General features: G+C 46.9%; 1 protein-coding gene across 4 annotated transcripts in view; it reads right to left on the bottom strand.

Moving 5' to 3' along the window:
* KIF9 (kinesin family member 9) overlaps positions 1 to 27,822 on the bottom strand; it is a 53,796-nt gene that overhangs the window by 21,789 nt on the left and 4,185 nt on the right. For 3 of the 4 annotated variants that reach the window (XM_025376258.1, XM_025376257.1, XM_025376259.1), the window contains exons 2-10: positions 26,748 to 26,845; positions 24,802 to 24,967; positions 23,021 to 23,127; positions 20,427 to 20,651; positions 16,035 to 16,118; positions 15,831 to 15,923; positions 14,597 to 14,744; positions 13,156 to 13,220; positions 7,240 to 7,317 (exon numbers count right to left, since the gene is read on the bottom strand). In XM_025376258.1, the coding sequence (XP_025232043.1) occupies positions 7,240 to 7,317; positions 13,156 to 13,220; positions 14,597 to 14,744; positions 15,831 to 15,923; positions 16,035 to 16,118; positions 20,427 to 20,651; positions 23,021 to 23,127; positions 24,802 to 24,967; positions 26,748 to 26,840 (1,059 nt within the window). In that variant the 5' untranslated portion in view covers positions 26,841 to 26,845. The remainder of the gene's footprint in view (positions 1 to 7,239; positions 7,318 to 13,155; positions 13,221 to 14,596; positions 14,745 to 15,830; positions 15,924 to 16,034; positions 16,119 to 20,426; positions 20,652 to 23,020; positions 23,128 to 24,801; positions 24,968 to 26,747; positions 26,846 to 27,822) is intronic. The other variant, XM_025376256.1, reaches the window with a different exon arrangement.

Below are 27,822 nucleotides of genomic sequence, written 5' to 3'. Positions count from 1 at the left end.
TCTGCCTCCCAGGTTCATGTGATTCTCCTGCCTCAGCCTCCCGAGTAGCTGGGATTATAGGCATGCACCACCACGCCTAGCTAATTTTTGTATTTTTAGTAGAGACGGGGTTTTGCCATGTTGGCCAGGCTAGTCTCGAACTCTTGATGTCAGGTGATCTGCCCTCCTCAGCCTCCCAAAGTGCAGGGATTACAAGTGTGAGTCACTGTGACTGGCCTCACCTCTAATTTTTTGCTGCTTACAAACAATGCTGCAAGAACATTTTTGTACTCATATTTATGTCCTTAGATTTCTGCAGAAAAACACAGCGATCTATGAGGCTTTTGAGATCTGCCCCCATTACCTCTTTTCTGCTTCTCTTCCCTGGTGCACTCCAACCACTTCCACAAATTGGTATGCTTCTGCCTCTGCATTGCCTGTCCACTGCCCTGGAATTTTCTTCTCCTAGGTATTTCCAAGACTCATTCACTTACCTTCTGAAAATCTTTTTACAAAAGCTTCTAAATTAGGTACACCACAATTACTCTTTAAAATTGTAATTCCAGCCAGGTGCAGTGGCTCAGCCCTGTAATCCCAGTACTTAGGGAGGCCGAGGCAGGTGGATCATCTGAGGTCAGGAGTTCAAGACCATCCTTATGAAATCTCGTCTCTACAAAAATTACAAAAATTGGCTGAGCATGGTGGCGTGTGCCTGTAATCCCAACTACTAGAGAGGCTAAGGCAGGAGAATTGCTTGAACCCGGGAGGTTGAGGTTGCAGGGAGGTGGAGGTTGCAGTGAGCTGAGACTATGCCATTGCACTCCAGTCTGAGCAATAGAGCGAGTCTCTGTCTCAAAATAAATAAATAAATAAATAATTGTAATTCCTTCTCCACCCCTGCAACATGCTTTAAAAATCTCTAATTTTTGGTCAGGCGTGGTGGCTCAAGCCTGTAATCCCAGCACTTTGGGAGGCCGAGACAGGCGGATCACGAGGTCAGGAGATCGAGACCATCCTGGCTAACACGGTGAAACCCCGTCTCTACTAAAAAAATACAAAAAACAGGCCGGGCGCGGTGGCTCAAGCCTGTAATCCCAGCACTTTGGGAGGCCGAGACGGGCGCATCACGAGGTCAGGAGATCGAGACCATCCTGGCGAACACGGTGAAACCCCGTCTCTACTAAAAAATACAAAAAAACTAGCCGGGCGAGGTGGCGGGCGCCTGTAGTCCCAGCTACTCCGGAGGCTGAGGCAGGAGAATGGCGGGAACCCGGGAGGCGGAGCTTGCAGTGAGCTGAGATCCGGCCACAGCACTCCAGCCTGGGTGACAGAGCAAGACTCCGTCTCAAAAAAAAAAAAAAAAAAAAAAAAAAAAAATACAAAAAACTAGCCGGGCAAGGTGGCGGGTGCCTGTAGTCCCAGCTATTCAGGAGGCTGAGGCAGGAGAATGGCGTGAACCCGGGAGGCGGAGCTTGCAGTGAGCTGAGATCCGGCCACTGCACTCCAGCCTGGGCGACAGAGCGAGACTCCATCTCAAAAAAAAAAAAATCTCTAATTTTTTTTTCATAGCACGTTTTGCCTTTTAACATACTCTAGATTAGTGTTGTCCAATAGAACTTTCTGCAATGATTGAAATGTTCCATATTTGTGCTGCCCAGTATGGTAATGATGAGACACATACAGCTACTGAACACTTGAAATGTGGCTAGGGTGCCTGAAGAAGTAATTCTAATTTTAATTAATTTAAACAGCCACATTTGAGTAGCAGTTACTGTATTAAATAGCGAAGCTTTAGAACCATAGATGTTAGGTAAGAAAATAAATGATACATTTCAAGGAGAAAAATCGCTAAGTCATTTTATATTTGATATTTACCGGCTGAGTGTCTTCCCTAAAAGAGGCACAAGGAACTGCAAGCTGAGAACCCTTGCTGTGAACAGTAGAACTTCCTTCAGTTGTCATAAAAGGGCCACTGGAGGGAGCTCCTGACACCTGGATCCCGGGACTGGTAACCAAAATTGTGACCAGTCCACCACCCCACCAAAGGCCTGCTGTACTCTAGCCCTCATCCAACTAGGTCACCTGGGCACTGAGGCCCATCTGCCCTCATATAGCAAGGGTCAACAGAACCCCTGGCATCCTGATGGCTCTGTGGCGATTCAGGTACAAAGCCTGGGACCCAAGGCACGTGACCAGTGTCCAGATGCTGGATCTGCCCCTCTGGGAAGCCCCACGAAGGTCTCCTTCAGGTGTGGACTTCCTGTGGGATCAATGGGAGAGATCTGGTGGCCAGTCTCACCTGTCCACATGCCCTCTTTCTCCCAGCTCTAGAAAATATATAATGGCCCAGCTATAGAAAGTTTGACTGAGCCATCAGGGGCCTCCAGCTCGATGACTCTGTTCAGCGAGGCACAGCAGAGCCAAACTTACATGTCTGGGCCAATCAGAAGGCGATATAGGAGGCCGGGTGCAGTGGCACATGCCTGTAATCCCAGCACTTTAGGAGGCCAAGGTGGGCAGATCACTTGAGGTCAGGAGTTCAAGACCAGCCCGGCCAACATGGCGAAACCCCGTCTCTACTAAAAATAAAAAATAAAAAATAGCTGGGCGCGGTGGCACATGACTGTAACCCCAGCTACTCAGAAGGCTGAGGCAGGAGAATTGCTCGAACCTGGGGCATAGGGGTTGCAGTGAGCTGAGATCACGCCACTGCACTCCAGCCTGGGCAACAGAGTGAGACCCTGTCTCAGAAACAACAACAACAAACAGGGCTTTTTTTAGATAGAAAAAAAAAAATGACTTGGAAACAGCACAGACTCATGTAAGTTTCCTAACAGGCATTTTCATTATAAATGTAATGAGGATAATTCAGAGAATTCTGCTGAAGCTGCACATCAGGCTGTGGGGCAGCTCTTGGGTCAGGCTGCTTTCCAATTTTCATCCCACTGCAGCTTGCCGGTGTATCTTCTCTTGGCAGAGTGGGGTATACTAAGTTTCTCTCTGCTGGCTGTTTATGCCTGAGCCTCACAGCCCTTTACATCCCTTCACAGAATCACTGACTGGCAGAGTGGAAGGGTCACTGGAGGTTATCAGGCCAACTTCCTTGTTCATAGAAGACGACCTTGAGGTTGAGAGGGTCTGAGCAACTCACCACAGAGAGCTTGCGGCAGAGGTGGATTAGGAACCCAGTCTTCTGCCTTATAGCCAGCCCCATCAGCCAAAGAAATTCTGAAGACGCGATTCCACCCTCTTGAAAACAGGCGTCAATACAGAAGACAGTGCTGAAAATGACCTGAGAATACTGGCTACGGTCTAGGAAAGGCAGTAACCAAAATAATGTTTCCACATCTCTGTCAAGAACTCATGTTTGTAAAGAAGAATGCTTATCAGAAAGAAAGATTATACCCACATTCACACTGGATGGCACAGAGACTCACTCGGTTGTCCAGGGTCAACAGTGCAGATCTTGGAACAGAAATGACATGAAAAAGCATGATTCTCCAACTTCACCAGACACAGTGGCTCACACCTGTAATCCCAGCACTTTGGGAGGTTAAGAGGATCCCCTGAGCCCAGGAGCTCAAGACCATCCTGGGCAACATAGGGAGACCCCATCACTACAGAAAAAAAAAAAAAAATTACGCGTGGTGGTGCAGGCCTGCGGTCCCAGCTACTTGGGAGGCTGAGGTGGGAGAATTGCTTGAGCCCAGGCAGTTGAGGCTGCAGTGAGCCATGACAGTGCCACTGCACTCCAGCTTGGGTGACAAAGCAAGACCCTATCTAAAAAAAGATAATAAAAAATAAAAAATAGGGGCATGAAAAACCTTCAAGAAAGGTACAACACTTACCCAGCCAGGTTCACAGGTAGCAATGTTGATAATCCTAAGCTAAGGGAACGCCAAATAAGGAAAGATAAGAAGGCCGAGCATGTTGGCTCATGCTTGCAATCCCAGCACTTTGGGAGGCTGAGGCCAGAGGATCATGAGGTCAGGGGTTCAACACCAGCCTAACCAACACAATGAAACCCTGTCTCTACTAAAAATACATAAATTAGCTGGGGGTGGTGGCAGGTGCCTGTAATCCCAGCTATTTAGGAGGCTGAGGCAGGAGAATTGCTTGAACCTGGGAGGTGGAGGTTGCAGTGAGCCGAGATTGTGCCACTGCACTCCAGCCTGGGAGACAGAGCTAGACTCCATCTAAAACAAAACAAAAACAAAAAGCTAAGAAAATCTTCAAGAATACCGAAAAGCAGAAAAGCATACAAAATAATGCCATAAAACCTGGGCAGGCCGGGCGCGGTGGCTCAAGCCTGTAATCCCAGCACTTTGGGAGGCCGAGACGGGCGGATCACGAGGTCAGGAGATCGAGACCATCCTGGTTAATACGGTGAAACCCCGTCTCTACTAAAAAGTACAAAAAAAAAACTAGCCGGGCGAGGTGGCGGGCGCCTGTAGTCCCAGCTACTTGGGAGGCTGAGGCAGGAGAATGGCGTGAACCCGGGAGGCGGAGCTTGCAGTGAGCTGAGATCCGGCCACTGCACTCCAGCCTGGGCGACAGAGCGAGACTCCGTCTCAAAAAAAAAAAAAAAAAAAAACCTGGGCAAACTGCCCCAAAATGTGACTTCAATGGCATGCTGTCATATTGGCTTCAAGGGTGGTTTTTTTGTTTGTTTGTTTGTTTAGACAGATTCTCCCTCTATTGCCCAGGCTGGAAATGCAGTGGCATGATCTCCATTCATTGCAACCACTGCCTCCCAGGCACAAGCGATTGTTGTGCCTCAGCCTCCCAAGTAGCTAGGAGTACAGGCATGCACCACTACACCCAGCTAATTTTTATATATTTTAGTAGAGATGAGGTTTCTCCATGTTGTCCAGGTTGGTCTTGCACTCCTGGCCTCAAGTGATCCGCCTGCCTCAGCCTCCCAAAGTGCTGGGATTACAGGCACGAGCCACGCTTTTTTAAGAAGTAAAACATTTCAGATAAATGTGAAGCTTCTGTATACCATGCTCCAAATCCACTCCCCTCCCATCCCAAAAGGAACCTCTGGCCTCGGTCTGTTTTTTTCACTCCCATGCATTTTTTCTTTTACTGCACACACATATATCCATTAATGATATCAGCATCTCTCTGCATGTTTTTATATGTGGTGTAAATAATAGAGACTATCATTTGGGCCACTTCAGACATCTAGGTTTTTTCTCACTTGAGATTTATCCATTCAGGTAGCTCTAGCTCTGGCTCCCTCACCCCACAACTCATTTAGCTACTCCCCTGTTGAAGGATATTGATTATGTTTCTAATTTTTTTGCTATTACAGTTAAGTACTATAAAGAGTCACTATTTAATCATTATTACAATAAGTCTATAAAGAGACTTGTAGACTCTATAGAAGAATGGTGCTCACAGTGCTTGTTTTAATAGTGACTTCTATAGTCTCTCACACATGTGAGAATGTCTCTAGACTATATATACCTAGAAGCAATACTGCTGCTCTGCAGAAGGGAGAGGAGTGCTAGTCAACATTTATTGAATATTTACCCCATGACAGCACTATGCTAAGAGGTTTCTACACATTATCTCATTCTTCACAAGATCTCTTTGAGCATGGATTGTGTTACGTACCCAACTTACAAATGAAGAAACTGAGCCTTAGAAAGTGCAGCTATTTTGGCCAGGTGTGGTGGCTCACTCCTGTAATCCCGGCACTCTGGGAGGCCGAGGTAGGCAGATCATCTGAGGTCAGGAGTTTGAGACCAGCCTGGCCAACATGGTGAAACCCTGTCTCTACTAAAAATACAAAAATTAGCTCAGTGTGGTGGTATGCGCCTGTAGTCCCAGCTACTCGGGAGGCTGAGGCAAGAGAATGGCTTGAACCTGGGAGGTAGAGGTTGCAGTGAACCGAGATCGCACCACTGCACTCCAGCCTGGGCGAGACTCGGTCTCAAAAAACAAAAATTAGCTGGGCATGGTAGCATGTGCCTGTAATCCCAGATACTTGGGAGGCTGAGGCAGGGGAATGGCTTGAACCTGGGAGGTAGAGGTTGCAGTGAGCCGAGATTGTGCCACTGCACTCCAGCCTGGGTGACATAGGGAGACTGTCTCAAAAAAAAAAAAAAAAAAAAAGTGTAGGTATTTTGCTGAGGCTATATACAGCTAGTGGAGGAAAGAGCAGGGTGCTAAACCCAGGAGAGCCCAATCCAGTCGCCATGGCCTTAACTAGGATGCCAGTGGTTCTCAGAGTGTGGCCCCAAGAGAGGAGGCATCGGTGTCATAAAAGGGCCTAAAGAACTTACTAGAAATGGGATAGAAGCTGACCTTAAGACGAAAATTTTTTAAAAAGGAAAGAAAAAAAAGGGAATCTTCAGGCCCCACCCTAGACCCACAGAATCAGAAACTCTGGGAATGGATCTAGTGACCTGTGGTTCAGCATCAATCAGGTGACTCTGATGCCTTGTCACATTTGAGAACCGCTGCTCTAAGCTCCACTCCCTCCCCAATCTCCAAACCATGGGCTAGTTCTACAGAGCCACAGGGACTGTCATTTTCCTTCAGGATTTAGAATCTGAAACGTTTAACTGGTTTGTTGAGCTTAGGGCTTACAAATGCTCCTTTCTCCATGAGCTATGATTCCATAAGCATCTTAGAGGAAAGCCAGATTAACAATAAATGTGTTTTTACTACACCAGATGTTGCCAGAATGCTCCCCAAAGTGGTTGTATCAATTACACTTTGACCAGAAGTGGACAAGAGTTTCCATTTCTCCACATTCTCATCATCATTTTGTGTTGCCAAACACATTCTATTTTTTGCTAATTTGAGGGTAGAATTCCACTGAGGTTTTAATTTGTATTTCCCTTGTTAATGGTGATGCTGAGCACTCCCTCTGATTGGCCAGCTCTGTTTTCTGGGAGGAAAGAGATTCTGTAGTGACACAGCCAGGTGATTCTGAAAGATGGTCCACACCACTTTAGCCCTTAGCTCTAAGGAAACCTCATGTAGAAGCCTAGAGCACCCAGAGTTCCTGAAGCCTCACATGTGAATTGTTGGTGGCCTGACCTAGCCCTTTCACCCCATGACAGCCCCTAAGGGTTTCCAGGGACTCTGAAGACTCTGGCCAGTCCAGGAGTGGAAAGGGGCTGACCCAGGGCTGCATGGCGATCTTTGGTTGAGGCAAGAAGGGAAGCCTCGCCTGTGTGACCCAAGTAGCAAACCCACACACTTTCCCCACAGTGGGACACCTGCCCACAACCCCTGATGTACCTCAGCATCATACTTTTCATTGATGGCAGGCTCAGTGGTGACTAGCTTCATCCTGCTGGCAAATCTCAGCGAAGACAGCTGAAAAACAGAGCAGGTAGACGTCAGATGGCTCGCTACTAAAGTGAGACCCCAAGAGACCGGCCTTCTCAGAGACCTTGCCTGCCCTTTCCTGGCTCCATAGGCTCCCTTGTCAACCTGTGTTTGTTCCCTTCCCCCAGAGGACATTGGCCAAAAGGGTTCTTGGGTATGAGGTCCCCATGAGAAGAGCAGGAAGGTGACAGAGGGCACATCCAGCAGCCTGGTCCTTGTCAGACAAACTATGAGGATGCACACTGGTCTATTACTTACACAAACCTGACTCTCTTCTACCTGTAGGCCTCTGCTCAGGTGACCCCTGCCTGGAGTACCCTTTTCTGTCCTCCTATGCTGTCTGCCTTCCTACGTTCCACTCTCTCTCCAAGACTCAGCTGAAAACCAGCTTCCTTCCTGAGCCCTCCTGGTTTTCCTTCACACGAAACGTCTCTGCCCCTTCCACAAACCACAGTGTTTCCCCTCCTTCACGCAATTTTCAGGGTCTAGATCAGCCATGTCCAACAGAGATACAAATGCAAATTACAAATGTAAGCCATACATGTAATTTTATATTTTCTAGTACCATATAAGAAAAGTTAAAAAGAAGCAGGTGCAAATAATTTTAATATGTTTTATTTAAATTTTAACCCAAGATATCAAAAATATTATGATTTGTTTGTGGGGTTTTGTTTGTTTTGTTTTGTTCTTTTGAGACAGGGTGTTGCTCTGTCATCCAGGTTGGAGTGCAGTGGCACAATGTTAGCTCACTGCAGCCTCAACCTTCTGGGTTCAGGCAATCCTCCCACCTCAGCCTCCTGAGTAGCTGGGGCTACAGGTGTGAGCCACTGTACCTGGTCCCAAAATGTTATAATTTCAACATGTAATCAACATTTTAAAATTATTGAAATATTTTACCATCTGATATGGTTTGGATCTGTGTCCCCAGCCAAATCTCATGTTGAAATACAATCCCCAATGCTGGAGGTGGAGCCTGGTGGGAGGTGATTGGATCATGGGGGCAGACTTCCCCTTTGGTGGTGTTCTCATGGTAGTGAGTGAGTTCTTATGAGATCTGGTCATTTCAACGTGTGGCACCTCCCTGCCCCTCACTTTCTTCCTCCTGCTCCTGTCATGCAAGACATCTTCTCCTGCTTTGCCTTCCGCCATGAGTAAAAGCTCCCCGAGGCCACCCCCAAAGCAGATGCTGCCATGCTTCCTGTACAGCCTGTGGAACCATGAGCCAATTAAACCTCTTTTCTTTATAAAGTACCCAGTCTCAGGTGTGAGAACGGATTGATACACTTCTTTTTTTGTTGCTGGGTCTTTGAAATCTGGTGTGCATTTTACACTTGCATAACATGTCAGTCGGGACTAGCCACATCTGAGTGCTCCATAGCTACATGTGGCCAGTGGCTGCCGTAGTAGCCAGTGCAGGTCTAGCCCCTGAGCAGCATCTGCTCAAACTTTACCCTGTGAAGACTCCCCTGAGCCATTCCCCAGAGGGCAGATGCTCAGGCCCCCTGATGAATGACTCAGCAGTCTGGGTGGGAATGGGTAGTTCTGCTGCATTTGGAGGCAGGGGCCTCCAGCCACACACGCTGAGAAATGCTGCTCTGGGGCATGACCAATCTGTTAATGAAGCCTGGACTCTGCCCACCAGCCTCAGCCAAGTGTCCTCCCCACCATCCACAGGGAGTCTCCACAGGTTTAAGCTGAAAGGCTTCACTGCCGGCACAGGGATAGGCCCCTACCAGCCTTGTCCTCTGTATACACTTCCCTCAGGGACCTCTCTGCTGCCGAGCCACGAGGCCATGTCAGGACAGGAGGGGTACTGGGCTCTCTCAGCCTCCCTTCCGCAAGGCTTATGGCTATCATGTCTAACCCTGCATCCAACATTTGGGGCCTGGACTTCCCAGAGTGGCCTCAGCTTGCTCAGCCCTTCATTCTGTGAGAGAAGGGGCAGATAATGAGTAGGTAAGCTCATGCCAAGTTATGATAGGGCCAACCCTCCCACGGCGCTTGCTGTGGCTGGGCTCTGTTCTAAGTGTAGAGGCATGGTTGCTCATTTAATCTTCACAACTTCCTATAAAATAGATGCATCATCAACCCAGTTTTATAGATGAGGACACTGAAACACAGGGAGGTCAAGTCACCCACTCACGGCCACAGAGCTGGTCTGTGGCCACACAGGAATTCAACTCAGGCACTCCAGCTCCCAAGTCTGTGCTCTTCACGGCTGGGAGCAGGACCGATAGGAAACCCATCCTAAAGACTGGGTGGGGCCTAGGAGGGGTCAGAAGAGTAGTTTGCCAGGTGATGGGGAAGGCATAAGGGCATCCTGATGGAGGAACAGTAGGCCCCAAGTGTGAGGGAGGCGAGAGCCAGGTCAACATCTCAGGTGGACTGAGACAATGACAGGGCGCTCTGGGAGGAGACTCAGTGGTACTGGCAGTGGAACTGAGAAGGGCCTTGAGGAATCATAGGCCTGGGGAATCAGTTTCTCAGGTAAGGCCAGCAAGTGGTAGGTGTGTGGTAAATGTCGAACCTGAAAGGAGGGAGGCATTAGAATGCTCATTAACCTTTGCTATTCAGTAATGAGGCTAAAAATTCAACTCAGCAGAGGTCTAAAATGTGTGTGTGTGCTGACTGGCCTCTATGTCTTTGGCCCATTGCTTGTGAATAGAGATATTTGCAAAATAGGTAAAATGAGACCACTAGGAAAGATAAATATCTGCATAGAAGCATGCTCCAAAATGGACTCTCGGGCCCAAGACACTAAGAGTGAATGTTGCCTGCAGGGTCCCAGCAGAGTCTCTCTGGAGGGGTAGCCAGCCAAGGATAATTATGGCTGGAGGCCTTTGGGGCAGCTATGGGAGCAGGTCCAGATCCCATGCCTCACTGCTGGGATGTTAGCTCAGGGATGGAGGGCTCCTCCCTGGCAGTGACAAACAGCCAGGGGCCTCAGGAGGCAGGTCCAGAGATTCTAGCCTCAGGCCATGCTGGGCTATCTCGTATTTCAATGAATGATCCTGAAATGAGGAAGTAGGCTAGGAGTGGCTGACCCCTAAGTGGCCCAGAGGAAAGACTGAAAGGGCTCTTCCTTGGGCATCTACTCTGGTGGCTCAGAGCTCAGCCACTGACCTGCTGCGTGACCACCGACAGATCTCACAACTTCTCTGTAAGGTGAAGGGAGAGCTGCCTCGCTAAGGTGTATAATGCGCTCTGTACAGAGCTGGTTCACAGCAAGCCCTCAGGAAGACGTCTCTGTCATTACAGGTGGTGTTGCTTCTGTGCAGGGCCAAGTCAGACTCTCCTGCTCCAAGTATAGCAGCAAGTATGGCCATGTCCCATCCCTGTGGTTACTCACGCACACATGTACAGTGTCACTGCGTAAAGCAACACAATCCATGATGAGAATAGTTTTCAAGTTTTAACACATTTGGAAAAGACAATCATTAGCTTTCATACGCCCAATATACCTTTCTCCCAAACCCCTGAGACTCCTCCAACAGCTCCTCTGGGCTCTGGGTTCGGTCCTGGGCAGAGAACCCAAGTGGTATATGGGCACAAGCCCCCGGAGACGGCGGGTACTAGGAGAGTTGTTTCCTGAGCTGTAACCATCACAGGAGGTGGGGATAAAGGGAGACAGGGAGCTTCTACTGTCTTGGAGGGCATCTTTCTTAACAAGGCAGTCAGGAAGCCTATTTCTTATGGCTCTTCTTAGGGTTCAACCATGTATTTGTTTTGTTTTGTTTTGTTTTCCTTTTGAGATGGAGTCTTGCTCTGTCACCCAGGTTGGAGTTCAGTAGCCCAATCTCTGCTCACTACAACCTCTGCCTCCAGGGTTCAAGCAATTCTCCTGTCTCAGCCTCCCAAGTAACTGGGATTACAGGCGCCCACCACCATGCCCTGCTAATTTTTGTATTTTTAGTAGAGACAGGGTTTCACCATGTTAGCCAGGCTGGTCTCAAACTCCTTACCTCAAGGAGTGATCTGCCCACCTCAGTCTCCCAAAGTGCTGGGATTACAGGCATGAGCCATCATGCCTGGCCTCAACCATGCTTTTTTTTTTTTTTTTTTGAGACGGAGTCTCGCTCTGTCACCCAGGCTGGAGTGCAGTGGCCGGATCTCAGCTCACTCAACCATGCTTTTTATGCCATGAGACCAAGAAGTTCCAGAAGCCTTCCTCTGGGGATGCTGCCTGCACGTCAGCTGGAGCTCTCCTCCCCTACCTCCCAAGTCCCAGGGTGCTGGATGTACGACAGGAGCATTCTCCTTGGAAGCTGGGACAGTCCCTAATGCACACAGCTGGGAGACCCTGCAGGCATGTCTTGCCTTGAAGCATCTTTGGAAATAACCTGTTTCACCTAAGTAGATTATCCAGGTGACTGAAGTTTGCCTTAAACATCCACACTTGAAAAATAAAATGTCTAATGATAGCTTTTCTAACCTGTCTCTTGTGGGGTTTTTTTTTGTTGTTTTTTTTTTTGAGACATCTTGCTCTGTCACCAAGGCTGGAGTACAGTGGCACGATCTCGGCTCACTACAACCTCTGCCTCCCAGGTTCAAGCAATTCTCCTGCCTCAGCCTCCCGAGTAGCTAGGACCACAGGCGTGCACCACCATGCCCGGTTAATTTTTGTATTTTTAGTAGAGATAAGGTTTCACCATGTTGGTCAGGCTGGTCTCGAACTCCTGACCTCAGGTGATCCACCTGCTTCAGCCTCCTAAAGTGCTGGGATTACAGGCGTGAGCCACCGTGCCCGGCCCCTAATCTGTCTTATGTATGATGGGTGGCACTTCAGAGGAAGGTTGAGAAATTCCCAGGCTGGAGGTGCTCAGCTGTGTGGACTCACCTGTGTCACTGAGCTAGACCTTTATTCCTGCCTCTAATTCTCACAGGCTTCTCCCTTCCCCAGGCCATCTGTGTCCTGCCACTTGGATAATCTCCCTGACTAATCCCACCTCTGGCCACAGCCCTCCCTGTGACAGCTGCAGCCACCTGTAGGAGAACAGCCAAGGCCTCAGTTGGGCCACCAGGGCCCATTCAGCCCCTGTGATTTCTTTTATTCTTCTTGCTGAGAGCCCCCACCCCCGCAGCAGACAGATGTTCCTGGTGTGGGTCACATCTTCAGTCCCACTATTACCTTTGCTAGGAATACCTCCACTTATCCTACCACCAAGCCTTTAACCCCAGCCAGCTCAGTGCCCACCTTTCCCTACTCTAGCTTCAGGAAAAGTTCCCCATCACCCCCATCCTGGCCTCCTCTGAAGGTCTCCTCCTTCTGGGACTCACATTACTTAGGACCATGGCTTCTCTCTCTTTCTGGGTTGAGGATGCTGAGGCCCAAGGCCATTTATGACTAATTTCTACCAGGTGACGCCTCCTTACCATGGTGCACGTGGCAGGTGCTTAATACCATCTGCTCATACTGGCCTTATAACCACAGCCTGGAACCCTGTGGGGTTTTCAAGATGTTTAAACATGCCCAATTATAAAGAACAAGTGATCAATGATCCTTCTTGATCCCAATTCCAGGAGCAGCACCCCAGGAAACATGGTCCTTGTCTTCACAAAGCTGGCTCTCAGTCTCCCTCCTCATGCAGTCCCCCATGCCGAGCCCGCCTGCTGGCTGGCCCTCTTCCTCCACACAGTTTAGTGCTTGGTGTGTGGATTCTGGCTCTGGGCCCCCTCAGCAACTGTGGCTCAGACTCACCCCTGGATCCTTCCACTCTTGACAATGCCTATGGTCACTGTGCCAGTTTAGCCAGCCTGGAGCCTTACCCTGCCCTGGCACCCATGAGGGGGGATTCCGACCTGGTTTCATTGACTGTGTTTACATACCGTTTCTTCTAACTGGGCAGCTTCTCCATAGATGTTTGTCACGAGGACCATATTGCAGTTTCCCCCTGCAGAAAGCAAGCCACAGAAGGGCTGTGAACCATGTGTTTTTTCTGCTCAAAGGAGTTGATGGGGTCTGTTACACACTGAACGTTTTTTGTTTGGTTTTTTGAAACAGGGCCTCACCATGTCACCCAGGCTGTAGTGCAGTGACACGATTACAGCTCACTGCAGCCTCAATCTCCTGGGCTGAAGCAATCCTCTTGCCTCAGCCTCCCAAGCAGCTGGGACCACAGGTGCACACCACCACACCTGGCTAATTTTTTTTGTTTTTAGAGACAAGGTCTTGCTATGTTGCCCAGGCTGGTCTTGAACTCCTGGCCTCAAGCGATCCTCCTGCCTCAGCCTCCCAAAATGCTGGGATTACAGGTGTGAGCCACTGCACCTGGTCAAGACTGAATGTTTTTGTGCTTACAAAATTCATAAGTTGAAGTCATAACCCCTGTGTGATGGTATCTGGATGTGAGGACTTGGGGAGCGGGAGGTAATTTGGTTTAGTTGAAGTCAGAGGGTGGGGCCCCCACGATGGGGTTAGTGTCCTTATAAGGAAAGAGACCAGAGCCCTCTCTTTCTTTCCATGTGAGGATACGCAAGAAGGTGGCCATCTGCAAGCCAGGAGGAGGGCCCTCACTAGGCACTGAATCTGCTGGCACTTGAATCTTGAACCTTCCAGTCTCCAGAACTATGTGAAATAAATGCCTGTTGTTTAAGCCACTTAGCTTATGGTATTTTCTTATAGCAGCCTGAACTGAGACAGAGTCAGAGAGGACACATACATCTGTGAGGCTTGGAGGTAAGGGGAAGAGAGAAAGAGAGGCCACCACATGTACCTGAAAGAGGATCCAGGAGAAAACAGCAGAGGAGAGATGATACAGGGCAGGGAGGGGCAGGGACAGCAGAGGGAGGTATGAGTCGGAGCTTTGCTCAGGGTGGCACTCAGTTAACAATCAGACACTAGTGACTGTGTTGTCAGGCTTAACACAAAGGCCTAGGGCCATAAGGATGATAAGACACAGCCCCCGCTGCTCTGTCTAGGAGGCTGCAGGGGAAGGGAAGACACCATCGGAGAGAGGCCCTCGCCCCAAGTCTTCAGGCTGTGAAGGATTCTGCCAGCTGTCCCCTCAGGACAAGGGGAAAAGAGAAGGTATTCCTAGTACAGGTAAAAAGCCTAAGGAAGGTTCCGAGGAGTGAATAGCATGGTGTGTTCTGGGCACAGTGCTTGATTCTGCCTTTCCAGGTGTCTGAAGTCACTGTGAATGTGCTGCAGGTGAATCCATGCCACCAGGAGGGAGCAATTCTATTACCGCCACTGGCAGATGTGCCAAACCTGTCCCTCCCCAAAGACACAGACCCTCCTCCCTGGGCAGCAATTGTACCCTCTCACCTAACGAGTCCTTCAGAGCGTGGGTGAGCTTGCACTGCCGAAAGGGGATGTGGTCCCGCTTCTGGTCCCCGAGGGCAATGATGGCCTGCTCCAGGAATGACAGCGATTTGTTGATGTAGGTGGCTTCCTTCAGGACTCGGCCCTCAGACTAGAAAGCAAAGGTCAGTTCCACTTTGGATGGAATCAAGCAGCTGCCCCACTAAGAACAGCAGCCTTCCTGGTCTGGAGAAACGCTGTAAGTCTGTGGTCAGGCCAGCGCCTCCTTCCCAGAACCAGAGTCTTCCCGCAGTGTCATGTGACTGTATTCCATCTTGGGCTAATAATGGTAATACCAAAACTCAGAAATACTCATTTGAACACTCATGTGAACGCTCGTGAGAATGTGAATGCTTACATGAATATTCATATGGACATTCACTCAAAGATTCACATTAGTATGAATATGTACTGAAATACTTGTCTAGATATTTGAGCAAAGAATCCCGTGAATATTCACAGAAACACTCATGAATGCACATACAAATGCTCATCTGAATACTCTTGTTAATACTCGTGCTAATACACTCATACAAATATTTATTTGAAATATTCATGCGAATACTCATATTCATTCACAAAGAAGCCAGGTGTGGTGGCTCACACTTGTAATCCCAGCACTTTGGGAGACCAAAGCAGGAGGATCGCTTGAGCCCAGGAGTTTAAGTTCAGCCTTGGCAACATAGCAAGACCCCGTCTCTACAAGAAAATTTAAAAATTATCTGGTCATGGTGGTGCATACCTGTGGTCCCAGATACTTGAGAGACTGAAGTGGGAGGATCATTTGAGCCTGGGAAGTCAAGGCTGCAGTGAGTTGTGTTTGTGCTACTGTACCCCAGCCTGGGAGCCAGAGTGAGACTATGTCTCAAAACAATAACAACAAAAACACACACAGAGAAATGCTATACCAGCAAAGAATATTTACTGAGCACTGAGTGCCAGGCACTTTGCTAAGAATGTAGAGGGCACTATCTCATTTAATGTTTACAAAAATCCTCTGAGATAGGAACCGCCCCCAGGTAATAGCTGTTCCCTCTTTGCCAATCCTGTCCCTCCAGCAAGCCCACACGTCCTACTTCGCCTAGCTCAGGACTGTGTTCACAAATATCCAATGAGTCATGGCCCAGATGTGCGGGCACTATGCCAGAAAGAGGGCTTGTGGCTTATTGAGTAGCAACCTCCAGCCCCCATCACTTACCCCAGACTTCCCCAGCCTCTCTGAGCCTGCCAGATCCACCAAGTTAATTTTGGAAGTGATGTACTTTTCCTCTGATAAGGTCCGGGAATGGGCCTACAAAACATCCAAGCAGAAGTTAGACTGTCACAGGGAGAAGTTTCTGACTGAGCAGGCCCCATGGGAACTGACTGCCCCGCCTGGGCTGATCAAAGAGCTTGCACCTACCTCTAAGTAGATGGTGAAAATGCAGTGTGATCTAGAAGAGTTTTTGTTCATAGTGTGCGAGGCTATAATCCTGTTGGTCTCACCCTGAAGAGGAAGGGAATCATAGGCAACATTTTGAAAAACAAAAACGACAAGGCACTTGTGTCATTTTTCAATTATACCAATAGCTACACAAGTAGTCTCACATCACTGCAATCAGCTGGGCCTTCCAAGCAAACGTCTATTATAAACTAATAGAAAGGGAGTCCAATTGGAGTCCACATCTATACTTTCACCCACTGCTGGGGACGTGTGAATTGGTATAGCTTTCTGAAAAGCAAAGTGACAATAAAAATCAAGAGCCTTAAAAATATCTATGAATATTGAATCAGAATCAACCTGCATGTCCAACAATTTGGGAATGATCTATGTGTACAATGGAATATTGGGCAGCCAGGAAAATGCTAACACATAGTTTTTAATAACAGAGAAATGGGGCTGGGCGCAGTGGCTCATGCCTGTAATCCCAGTACTTTGGGAGGCTGAGGTGGGTGGATCACGAGGTCAGGAGATCAAGACCATCCTGGCTAACATGGTGAAACCCCGTCTCTACTAAAAATACAAAAAATTAGCTGGGCATGGTAGCAGGTGCCTGTAGTTCCAGCTACTCTGGAGGCTGAGGCGGGAGAATGGCGTGAACCCAGGAGGCGGAGCTTGCAGTGAGCCAAGATCATGCCACTGCACACAAGCCTGGGCGACAGAGTCCGTCTAAAAAAACAAACAAAAAAACCAGAAATATAGAATCCAAAATCATATTATAGCATATTATAGCACGATTTAAGGAATGCAAAAGCATTCATAGAAGAAATAAGCAGAATTCTGCTACTAAGATGTTAATAATAATTGCTTCTGGGTTGGGATTTATAGGTTATTTTTTCTTTTTTATAGAGTTTTGTGGTTTTTTTTTAGTAAGCGTGTATTACTTTAAAAAATAATAATTTATGGCCGGGCGCGGTGGCTCAAGCCTGTAATCCCAGCACTTTGGGAGGCCGAGACGGGCGGATCACGAGGTCAGGAGATCAAGACCATCCTGGCTAACATGGTGAAACCCCCTCTCTACTAAAAAAAATACAAAAAACTAGCCGGGCGAGGTGGCGGGCGCCTGTAGTCCCAGCTACTCGGGAGGCTGAGGCAGGAGAATGGCGTGAACCCGGGAGGCGGAGCTTGCAGTGAGCTGAGATCCGGCCACTGCACTCCAGCCTGGGCGACAGAGCGAGACTCCGTCTCAAAAATAAATAAATAAATAAATAAAATAAAAATAAAAAAAAATAATAATTTATATTTTTATTTATTTATTTTGTGTTCTCCTTTTTATTTATTTATTTTTTTTTTTTGAGAGAGCGTCTCAGTCTGTCACCCATACTAGAGTGTGGTGGCACGATCTCGGCTCACTACAACCTCTGCCTCCCGGGCCCAAGCCATCCTCCCACCTTGGCTTCCTGAGTAGCTGGGACTACAAGCGTGCACTACCACACCTGGCTAAGTTCTGTATTTTTTGTAGAGACATGGTTTCACCATGTGCCCAGGCTGGTCCGGAACTCATGAGTTCAAGAGATCTGCCCACCTCGGCCTGCTAAAGTGCTGGGATTACAGGCATGAGCCACTGTGCCTGACCTAGTAATTTGTATTTTTAAAGGGACAGTAGGCCCTTACCTCTAATTTACAGCAGGAGGCCTTATGACCAGAATATACTTAAAAAGCAATGTGGTGGAAATGGCTGTTCTTGGAGAAAAAGGTCTTTGAGAGATAGACTGATGTCTCCTTAAATGCTGATGAGAAATGCTATGAACAAGCCCCAAAGTGAGGGTGGGGGACAGCCCCCTGGGGAGAGGAGAACACCTGCTGAAGAGGGAAGGCCTGAGGCTGTGGAGCAAGCCTAGCAGACCCCTGTGGCCAGACCTCTATAGCTTATAGCAGTGAGGCTATATAGTCTGTGGTCAGGCCTGTTCTACAAATCCAGTGACACTCACCAAGAATATAAGGGGTCACTTCATCTTTTTTTTTTTTTTTTTGAGATCATTCTCACCCTGTTGCCCAGGCTAAAGTGCAGTGGCATGATGTTGGCTCACTGCAACTTCTGCCTCCCGGGCTCAAGTGATCCTCCTACCTCAGCCTCCCAAGTAGCTAAAACCACAGGTACAGGCCACCATGCCAGGCTAATTTTTTGTATTTTTTTTTGTAGAGACAGGGTTTCGCCGTGTTGCCCAGGCTGGTCTCAAACTCCTGAGCTCAAGCAATCCTCCTGCCTCAGTCTCCCAAAGTACTAAGATTACAGGCATGAGCCACCACACCAGGTCATTCACCTTTATGCTTCAGTCCCCCGTCTGAAGTACGCTCTTGCCTTGTCTTTCTTTTTTTTTCTGTTTTTTCTTTTTTTTTTTTTTTTTTTTGTATTTTTAATAGAGGGGGGGTTTCACTATGTTGGCCAGGCTGGTCTTGAACTTCTGACTTCCAGTGATCTGCCTGCCCCGGCCTCCCAAAGTTCTGGGATTACAGTCGTGAAACACCACGCCCAGCCTTGCCCTGCCTTTCTGACCTCCTTTTTTTTTTTTTTTTTTTCTTTTCTTTGAGACGGGGTCTCACTCTGTCCCCCAGCCTGGAGTGCAGTGGTGTGATCTCAGCTCACTGCAAGCTCCGCCTCCCAGGTTCACGCCATTCTCCTGCCTCAGCCTTCTAAGTAGCTGGGACTACAGGTGCCCACCAACACACCCGGCTAATTTTTTGTATTTTTAGTACAGATGGGGTTTAACCATGTTAGCCAGGATGGTCTCTATCTACTGACCTTGTGATCCACCTGCCTTGGCCTCCCAAAGTGCTGGGATTACAGGCGTGAGACACCGCTCCCGGCCTTTAAAAAAGATCCCGCTATTGACGTTGAGGAAGTAAGTAGCTATGCTGTGAGAAGGCGCTATGATCATGCCTGTGAGTAGCCATTGCACAGTGCCCATTGCTTGGGCAATATAGCAAGAACTCACATAAAAAAATAAAGAGTTCCTAGCCTATATGACTTCTAAAAGAATAACATACACTTGACTGATTTCTTGTTTTTGAGACAGAGTGTTGCTCTATTACCCAGGCTGGAGTGCAGTGGCATGATCTCGGTTTACTGAATCCTCTACCTCCTGGGCTCAAGTGATCCTCCCACCTCAGTCTCCCAAGCAGCTGGGACCACAGGCATGCGCCACCATGCCTGACTAATTTTTGTATTTTTGGTAGAGATGGGGTTTCACCGTGTTGCCCAGGCTGGTCTCAAACCCATGAGCTCAAGTGATCCACCCGTCTTGGCCTCCCAAAGTGCTGGAATTACAGGTGTGGGCCACTGTAGCAGTGCATTTGACTGGTTTCTAAAAGCTTTTATTTTATTTTATTTTTTTGAGACTGAGTCTTGCTCTATTGCCCAGGCTGGAGTGCAATGGTACGATCTTGGCTCACTGCAACCTACGTCTCCCGAGTTCAAGTGATTCCCCTGCCTCAGCCTCCCTAGTAGCTGGGATTACAGGCACCCGCCACCACACCCAGCCAATTTTTTATGTTTTTAGTAGAGACGGGGTGTCACTATGTTGGCCAGGCTGGTCTCAAACTCCTGATTGCAGGTGATCCACCCACCTCAGCCTCCCAAAGTGCTAGCATTACAGGAATCAGCTACCACACCCGGCCTTATTTTTTTCCATACAAGAGCTCATAATTTAACATTAACTGAAAAAAGGGACATAAGAATCATTTCAACTATGTAAAGAAAAAACTGCACAGGAAAAAAGACTGGAAGGAAATGAGCTAAAATATACATTACTGTTGCCTTATGTAAAAAACATTATGCATGAATCATTTTTTTCTTTGTCTTTTTATTTATGTAACAGGAAAGGAAGGGGAAATAAAATTCTTTTTTGTTCCTATTTTTTTTTTCAGCACTGTCTGAACATGCTAAATGTGCATATGTTAATTTCCATTCTGATAATCAAAGTAAGTAAAAAACTAGCTGGACACAGTAGCTTGCCTGTAATCCCTGCACTTCAAGAGGCTGAGGCGGGAAGATCGCTTGAGCCCAGGAGTTCAAGACTAGCCTGGGCAACATGGCAAGACCTTGTCTCTACAAAAAAAAAAAAATTAAGTGGGCATGGTAGCATGCGCCTGTGGTCCCAGCTACTTGGGAGGCTCAGGCAGGAGGATCTCTTGAGTCCAGGAGGTCGAGGCTGCAGTGAGCCATGTTCATGCCAGTATACTCCAGACTTGGAGACAAACCAAGATCGTGTCTCAAAAAAGGAAAAAGAAAAAGAACAAAGAAAAAGAAAAGCTGAGAAGGAGTGTGGGAGGGAGGGAGACAAGGAAAGGAACTCTCAGGTTTTATTATCTCACCTCAAAAAGGAGGCTGAATGCATCCTCCTCCTGACTTGTGAGGTGAACTGACAAGCCCTTAATGAAGACTCCTTGAGGGTTTTCCACGATGGTCATTGGTGTGACTGACGGTCCAACATAGGGCAGAGTGGACAGGAGATCAAACAGGCTCTCATTATAGATTTCCAAGTAGGAAACACGCACAGTGATGGCATGTGTGGGGCGTTCTTCGATCATCCTAAAAACCTAGATGACAGACAAGAGCAGAACTCCAACAGTCAACTAGCATATGCGGGGCTTCTTACCTCAGAAGGAAACATCAAGACATACAGAATTATTCTTGTCCTAAAGGAACTGGGTGATATTTAGTATCATCCTATAGTTTTTTGAGGCTTGACATCAGATTGGCTAACACTTGAACCATCTCAAGAAGTAGAAGCATAATGAGTGGAAAGGACTCTGGAGTGAGGATTTATTTTATAGAGTCTCATCATTTATGTGCCTCTTTCGAATCTATTTAATTCCATCCGCTTATAAATCTCTGTGATTGAGGCAGTGCAGGGGCAATACCTATTTGTGGAAGGCACCATGAAATAAAATTATTTGTCGGCCGGGTGCGGCCTATAAGCCCAGCACTTTAGGAGGTGGAGGTGGGCAGATCACAAGGTCAGGAGATCAAGACCATCCTGGCCAACATGGTGAAACCCCGTCTCTACTAAAATTATAAAAGTTAGCTGGGCATGGTGGTGTGTGCCTGTAGTCCCAGCTACTCAGGAGGCTGAGGCAGGAGAATCTTTTGAACCTAGGACACAGAGCTTGCAGTGAGCTGAGATCGTGCCACTGCATTCCAGCCTGGGTGACAGAGACTCCATCTCAAAAAATAAATAAATAAATAAATAAATAAAATAATTTGTCTATGGTCACTCAGCTAGTAAGGGTAGAAGTAAAGCCAGAACTTAGCCTTCTCAACTCCTAATTCCCTCCCTAGTGCTTATCAAGGAAGGGATAATTCCTGAGGTCCTGCCTTCCTCTAAGAATTTACACCTGTGCTGTTCAAAATGGTAGACATAAGTTACAGATGGCTGCTGAGTACCTAAAATGTGGCTAGTACAAATGAACTGAATTTTAAATTTTATGTCATTTTAATTACATTTAGATTTTTTTTTTTTTTTTGAGACGGAGTCTCGCTCTGTCGCCCAGGCTGGAGTGCAGTGGCCGGATCTCAGCTCACTGCAAGCTCCGCCTCCCGGGTTCACACCATTCTCCTGCCTCAGCCTCCTGAGTAGCTGGGACTACAGGCGCCCGCCACCTCGCCCGGCTAGTTTTTTGTATTTTTTAGTAGAGATGGGGTTTCACCGTTTTAGCCAGGATGGTCTCGATCTCCTGACCTCGTGATCCACCCGTCTCGGCCTCCCAAAGTGCTGGGATTACAGGCTTGAGTCACCACGCCCGGCCACATTTAGATTTAAAAACTGATGCAATTCAGTTATTGGTAAACTTTAAGTATGTCTGGAACAACTTGGGTGTGTAAATCTACTTTTTCAACATTTTATGAAATCTAAATACAGATCAAGCATTTCTGATCATATTTATGCCTAAACTGAAATGTGCTCCAAGTATAAAATATGTACTGGATTTCAAAGACTTAGTATGAGAAAAAGAATGTAAACTATCTCAATAAGTTTATATTGATTACATGCGGAAATATTTTAAATATATTTAGTTAAATAAAATATATCATTACAATTAATTTCATCTGTTTATTTTTACTTTTTTAAATGTGGTTACTGGAAAACTCAAATTTGCATGTGACTTACAGTATATTTCTATTAGAGGCATTGGGCTAGATTACTAAAGTCTAAGATGCTGAGATACTAAAGCTTTGACAGTGGGATATTAAGGATATTGCTCCAAAAACAGGAACATGGATGGTTCACATACTAGAGGAATATCTACACTTCTTATAGGACCGGGCTGCAAAAGTGTTATAGGACAGGGCTGTAAAGCCGCCAAGATGCTTTCGGGGAAAGTCTTTTGCCTCCTACCTCCAACCAGAGGGTCCTTACAGAACCCAGGCTAGTGGGGCCCAAAGGAAGGCCCTTCTGTCTTATCTTCAATTATGCTATTGAGACGCCCAGGGCTGACACAGTCCTGAAAGCTCAGGTCATGCCCTGCTTTTTGCTTTTGATCTTTCAGGGTCTGTGGTGGTGAAAAAAAGCCAGAGTAGGCCAGTAAGGAAGCTCTGCAAGGGTCCATATGCCCCTCATTAAAATCAGGAAGGAGAATGATTAGGACCTCCAAATCCTTAATTACAGGATCATAGACCATTGGAGCAGCAAGAGGCTGATTAGCATGCCTGACCCCCTCCTTCCCAAATGAGGAAACAGGCTCAGTGCGGGTATGGGTCAGAGTCTGACACCCAACCTCCTGGTTTCCTGAGGCCCCTGAGTCTACTGACTCCAGAGCCCTGTGTATGTTTTCTCCAGTACCAGTACCCACTGCAACTCCTTTGAGGCCTGGTCCCCCCTGTCTCTAGTAGCTGGCCTGGGGTCAGTAACATCTATGGCAGAGAGAGGGAACCTGTGTGGCATCCCACCCTTGGGCCCACTCTCTACCTGCTGCAGGGCACGAGGGAGGATCCCCCGGTGCTTGTAATTCTCAGTTGCCCCCGTCATGGTGTATGTCTTGCCAGCTCCTGTCTGCCCATAACACATGATGGTGCCTGCAAACATTTCAAAACACGGTGACATCCAGGAAAATAGCTCCAAGGATACTCTCCCCTCCCCCAGGATGCCTGATGCCAGCCAGGGCCCTTCGCATGAAGATGGCCAGTGGGAGCAGCCAAGAACATCAGGAATTCCACCATGGAAGAGGATGGGTGGGCAGGGGAGCAGGGACAAAAGTGGTCAAAACAAGGACATCTGCCCTGAATCTGTGGTCCCCACAATGCTTTGCTGTTCCCTCCACCAAGAGATGATCCTGCCCTAGGGCTTCTGAGAAGGACAGGGAATCTCAGGGTACAGAGGAACTGGAACTTTTCCTAAAAAGATGAGGAGGGAGATAGGAGCATTAGACTCCAACCCTTCTCTAGCATAGCTATGAACTGCCAGGGTCTCAGGGTTGGCAGGAGGCATCAACTTCCCACAGAGGCAAAGAGGGGCTTTCAAAATCTCCAGGAAGAGATGGAGTGGAAAGGGCATTTTCTGTCAAGGGTGAGAATTCTTTGTAGACTACAAATTCCTGCAGGATCAAACAGGGCTCCTAGTTGGTTCCATGTCACTTCCAGAAATGTACCACCATGAACAGGCCCTGATCTGGACCACTGCCCACCCTGGGAAGACTTTCATTGCACTTCTCAACATCCTTTAGGTCTACCATCACCACCAGGCTCTGGAACGCAAACCATGCAGTCACCCTGAGCTCAAGTTCCTATCTGTTCTTCCCCTTAGCATAGGCAGCCTGAGCCAGACCCCATCCCACAGACTGCCCATGGGCATTTACATGGCAGATCTGCCCAGGCAATGCTGGGCTGTGGAAATTTTTTGCCTTTGTCACACAGACGCTCTAGTTCTTGGGACTGGTAGCAGGTTTTACACAAGGGACCCTGATTCAACATCTGAGTTGGAGCCAGAAATGGTATCTATTAACCCAGCACAGAAGAACGGGAAGGAGGCACTTCAGCTGCAACTCAGAGCCCATCTGTGGTTCCACAGCACCTCTGCTCAAGACTATTCATCTCCCTGGGCCTTAGTTCCTCTGTCTTCACCTCCTCAAGGTCACAATCCCTTCAGAGCATCGTGAAAACCAAAAGAGAACCTCCTTAAGTCTGGGGACCACATCTAAGTATCACATTCAGTATAAATTACAGCATCTACACTCAACACACTTTTAAATATAAAACCTAAACTTGCAAAACAGGGAACATCCTACTCAGCAGCCACCAGATGGCAAAGTCTACAAACTGTGATATATTCTTTTATATATTCCTATACTAGAATATCAACTGTACATTAATTGTGTTGGTAGAATAAATGAAAATAGCTCCTAGCAGGAAGCTGAGAGACAAATGTCTGGACTCCATCAAATTCATCATAAAGACGCATCTTCAAAACTAATATTTGAGAGATTTGAAACAGGATAATAATTGAACCCCTGTGACCTATAGACAGCTACAGTCTTTTAATTTTCCTATGAAGGTAGAATCCCAGGACATTGGATCAAGCCATGCCCACAATGTCAACAAGCAAACAGTAAGTTTTGCAACGTAAGAACATGGAGACAGACAAATAAGCATACAAATGATAGTAAGTGAGGTTTTATTTTATTCACCATAAAATATTTGCATCTCTTACTCCTCAGGTTCTTATATAAGACAACAGTTAATTAATTAAGTTACCATTATAGCCATTGAGGGCCTGAGAAACCACATCCTTTGCAACTGTCTCATAAACCAAGTCCTGGGAGGCATCGTGAAGAACTCCATCCAACTTGAACGACCAGTCTATCTGTTGGTTATTGACAACTCCTCTCCGAATGTCTTTTTTTAAGTGAATATCGATGCTCTAGGAAAAAAGAGTGAGAAAGAAAAAAATGTTATTTGTTCAAAAACGGGTATTAAAAAAATCACTGATAGCTGAGGCCTAATTTGGAGGGAACAGAGGAAGTGAACTGTAGGATGAACAGGGACTCCCACGTAGGGGCTGATATTCCAGATGAATTCTTTGGGATGGGAGAAGAGAGCTCCTGCAGGGAGGTGGAAAGATCAGGAGACTGGAGCACTTCCTAGTTTTAGCACCTCTAACCCTAGTTCATAGGGTGCTGTCTGTCTTGGTTTCTCCACCTATGATATGAAGTCAAATTTATCATGTTCTTATTAAACAAGTTTTACATAGATTCCATAAGCACAGGGAGGCCTTGAATTACGCCAGAGGGAATAGTGAGCCTGGCGACAGAGGCCTGGGCTCCAGCCCCATTGCTCTGGTTGCTGGCAGTGAGGCCTCTCTCAGCTCTGCATTATAGTGAACACCTACTTCCACACACACGCTATGAGCCAAAGTGAGTGATAATGAAATGAAAGCCACAGAGAAGGCTATGGACTTCTCAGACATTGGAATTAAGAGTAAATTGAGGGTGCCATCAGCAGATTTTTAGATGCATGCCCCTTCATAGTAAGCCATTGTGGTAGCAGCTGGCTTAGGGACATACCGGGTAAGGTCAATGGTAGATTCCAATCTTCTTGATGAGAACTTCTGATGTAAAGACTCTTGCTGAAATCTTACACTGACTGCCCTAACGCAGAAGCTATACCTGGCTACAGAGAGAAAAATTAAGATCAAGAAAGACAGACTTGGCCAGGCGGGGTGGCTCATGCCTGTAATCCCAGCACTTTGGGAGGCCACAGCAGGTGGATCACCTGAAGTCAGGAGTTCAAGACCAGCCTGACCAACACGGTGAAACCCCATCTCTACTAAAAATACAAAAATTAGCTGGGCATGGTGGCACGTGCCTGTAATCCCAGCTACTAGCGGGGCTGAGGCAGAAGGATCACTTGAACCTGGAAGGCGGAGGTTGCAGTGAGCCAAGATTGTGCCACTGCACTCCAGCCTGGGCAACAGAGTAGGATTCTGTCTCAAAAAAAAAAAAGAAAGAAAGAAAGACGTGGTCCATTCACACATTAAATGTTCTGTGCTTCTGTGTTCATTGAAAACCATGTCCAGCAGGACACATTTGAAAGGGCTGCATGTGAGCTCTTTTCTGACCGCTAGGATCTATGAGGCTTGGGCAGTTTGCCCTTTAATTTTTCCTTTGAAGAATGTTTCAATGCTGCCCAGAGTAGGCCCATAATTGTCTGCTGAATGAAAACATCTAACACTCTCACGCTGTCCTAAGCCTTCAGAAGCGTTCTCAGGGTGAGGATATAGGGACAGATATATCTTTCCACTTCTCTTGATAAGTATTTCTCCAGATGTTTTGATAAGCTAAGCAGTAATGAACTCAAGATATTCTTACTGCACCCCTTGGGAGATTATACAATGACAGATCAATCACTAGAAAGCTTTATGAATGTGAACAAATGTCAATTTTTCTGTGTCAGATATGAGGGTAAAGGTAAACTTATTAATTTATTAAAGGTAAAATTATTAAAAGACAAAGATGGGATTTTATTAATTTCCTCATTAGCAGCATTGTGAGGGGGTGGTTTGGACTTGATGGACTCTAGAGTCCATTGGACCCTGTCCAATTCTATCTTGGTCCTTCAAAGGTTGTTTGGAAATACGGTTACACTATAGCAAGGTGGGACAGAGAGGCCCAGTCAGGTGAAGGCAAACACATCGCACTTACTCTTTTGTCATCTCCATATCTGATCATTTCATGAGCAAAGTCATCGGTGGGTTTGACACGGACAAATGCATGAACTTTTTTCCTAGTACCCATTCTAGCTAAAAAGAAGGGAACAATGAAATTTTGAATAGTCATTATTAAATAACAAGTAGAGAAGAGGGGTCATTCGTTAAGAAGATCAGAAAAGAGTGACAAGCAGTCCATTTTTCCCTCTCTCCCTGAAAGCCAGTCTTCCTTTTCACCCCTCAGCATTTCAGTGTTCTACCCACAAGACACCGCTCAACAAATACAGGCACTTTCTGCTTCACAGACTGCTTTGCCATTTTCCACCAATGACCCGAGAGAGACCGAAATACAAAGTAAAAAGAATGCTTCCTTTAGTGTCCTAATCTTAGATGTCATTTCTAGAAATGTTCTGCATCTAAGATGATGAGTCCACTTATACTTTCCTTCTTTTATTATATTTTCTTCTGAAATACTTACTATGAAATACATTAAAACTAATTTTCTTTTCATTAACTTATCTTGCTTCAGATACAGCATCCTCTTCTCCAAGAGACTAACTAGATCAGAAATAAATGCCCTAGAAGTATATTTGGTCCATAATCAAATATTCTTTCTTCTCTTACTATATTAAGAAAAAATATCACAGACAGTCCCCTACTTCCTCTTGCTCTCCTAAAACCTAACTATATTCTCATCATTTTCTTTCAGTGTGTGTGTATATGCGTGTGCATATATATATATAGTAGTATAAATAAAGGAAGACATAGGACATATATACATACTTTTTTCTCTTCTTTTGAGACAGAGTCTCACCCTGTCACCCAGGTTGGAATGCAGTGGTGCTATCATGGCTCAATGCAGCCTTGACATCCTGGGCTCAAGTGATCCTCCTGCCTCAGCCTCCCCAGTAGCTGGGACTACAGGTGCGTACCACTGTGCCTGGCTAGTTCTCTTACATTCTTTTTGTAAGATGGTGTCTTACTATGTTGCCTAGGCTGGTCTTGAACTCCTAGCCTCAAGTGATCCTCCTATCTTGGACTTCCAAAGTGCTGAAATTACAGGCATACCC

The sequence above is a fragment of the Theropithecus gelada genome, chromosome 2 (genome assembly GCF_003255815.1).
Source record: "Theropithecus gelada isolate Dixy chromosome 2, Tgel_1.0, whole genome shotgun sequence".
NCBI classification, from domain to species: domain Eukaryota; kingdom Metazoa; phylum Chordata; class Mammalia; order Primates; family Cercopithecidae; genus Theropithecus; species Theropithecus gelada.
This window is presented reverse-complemented; position numbering and strand designations above follow the sequence as displayed.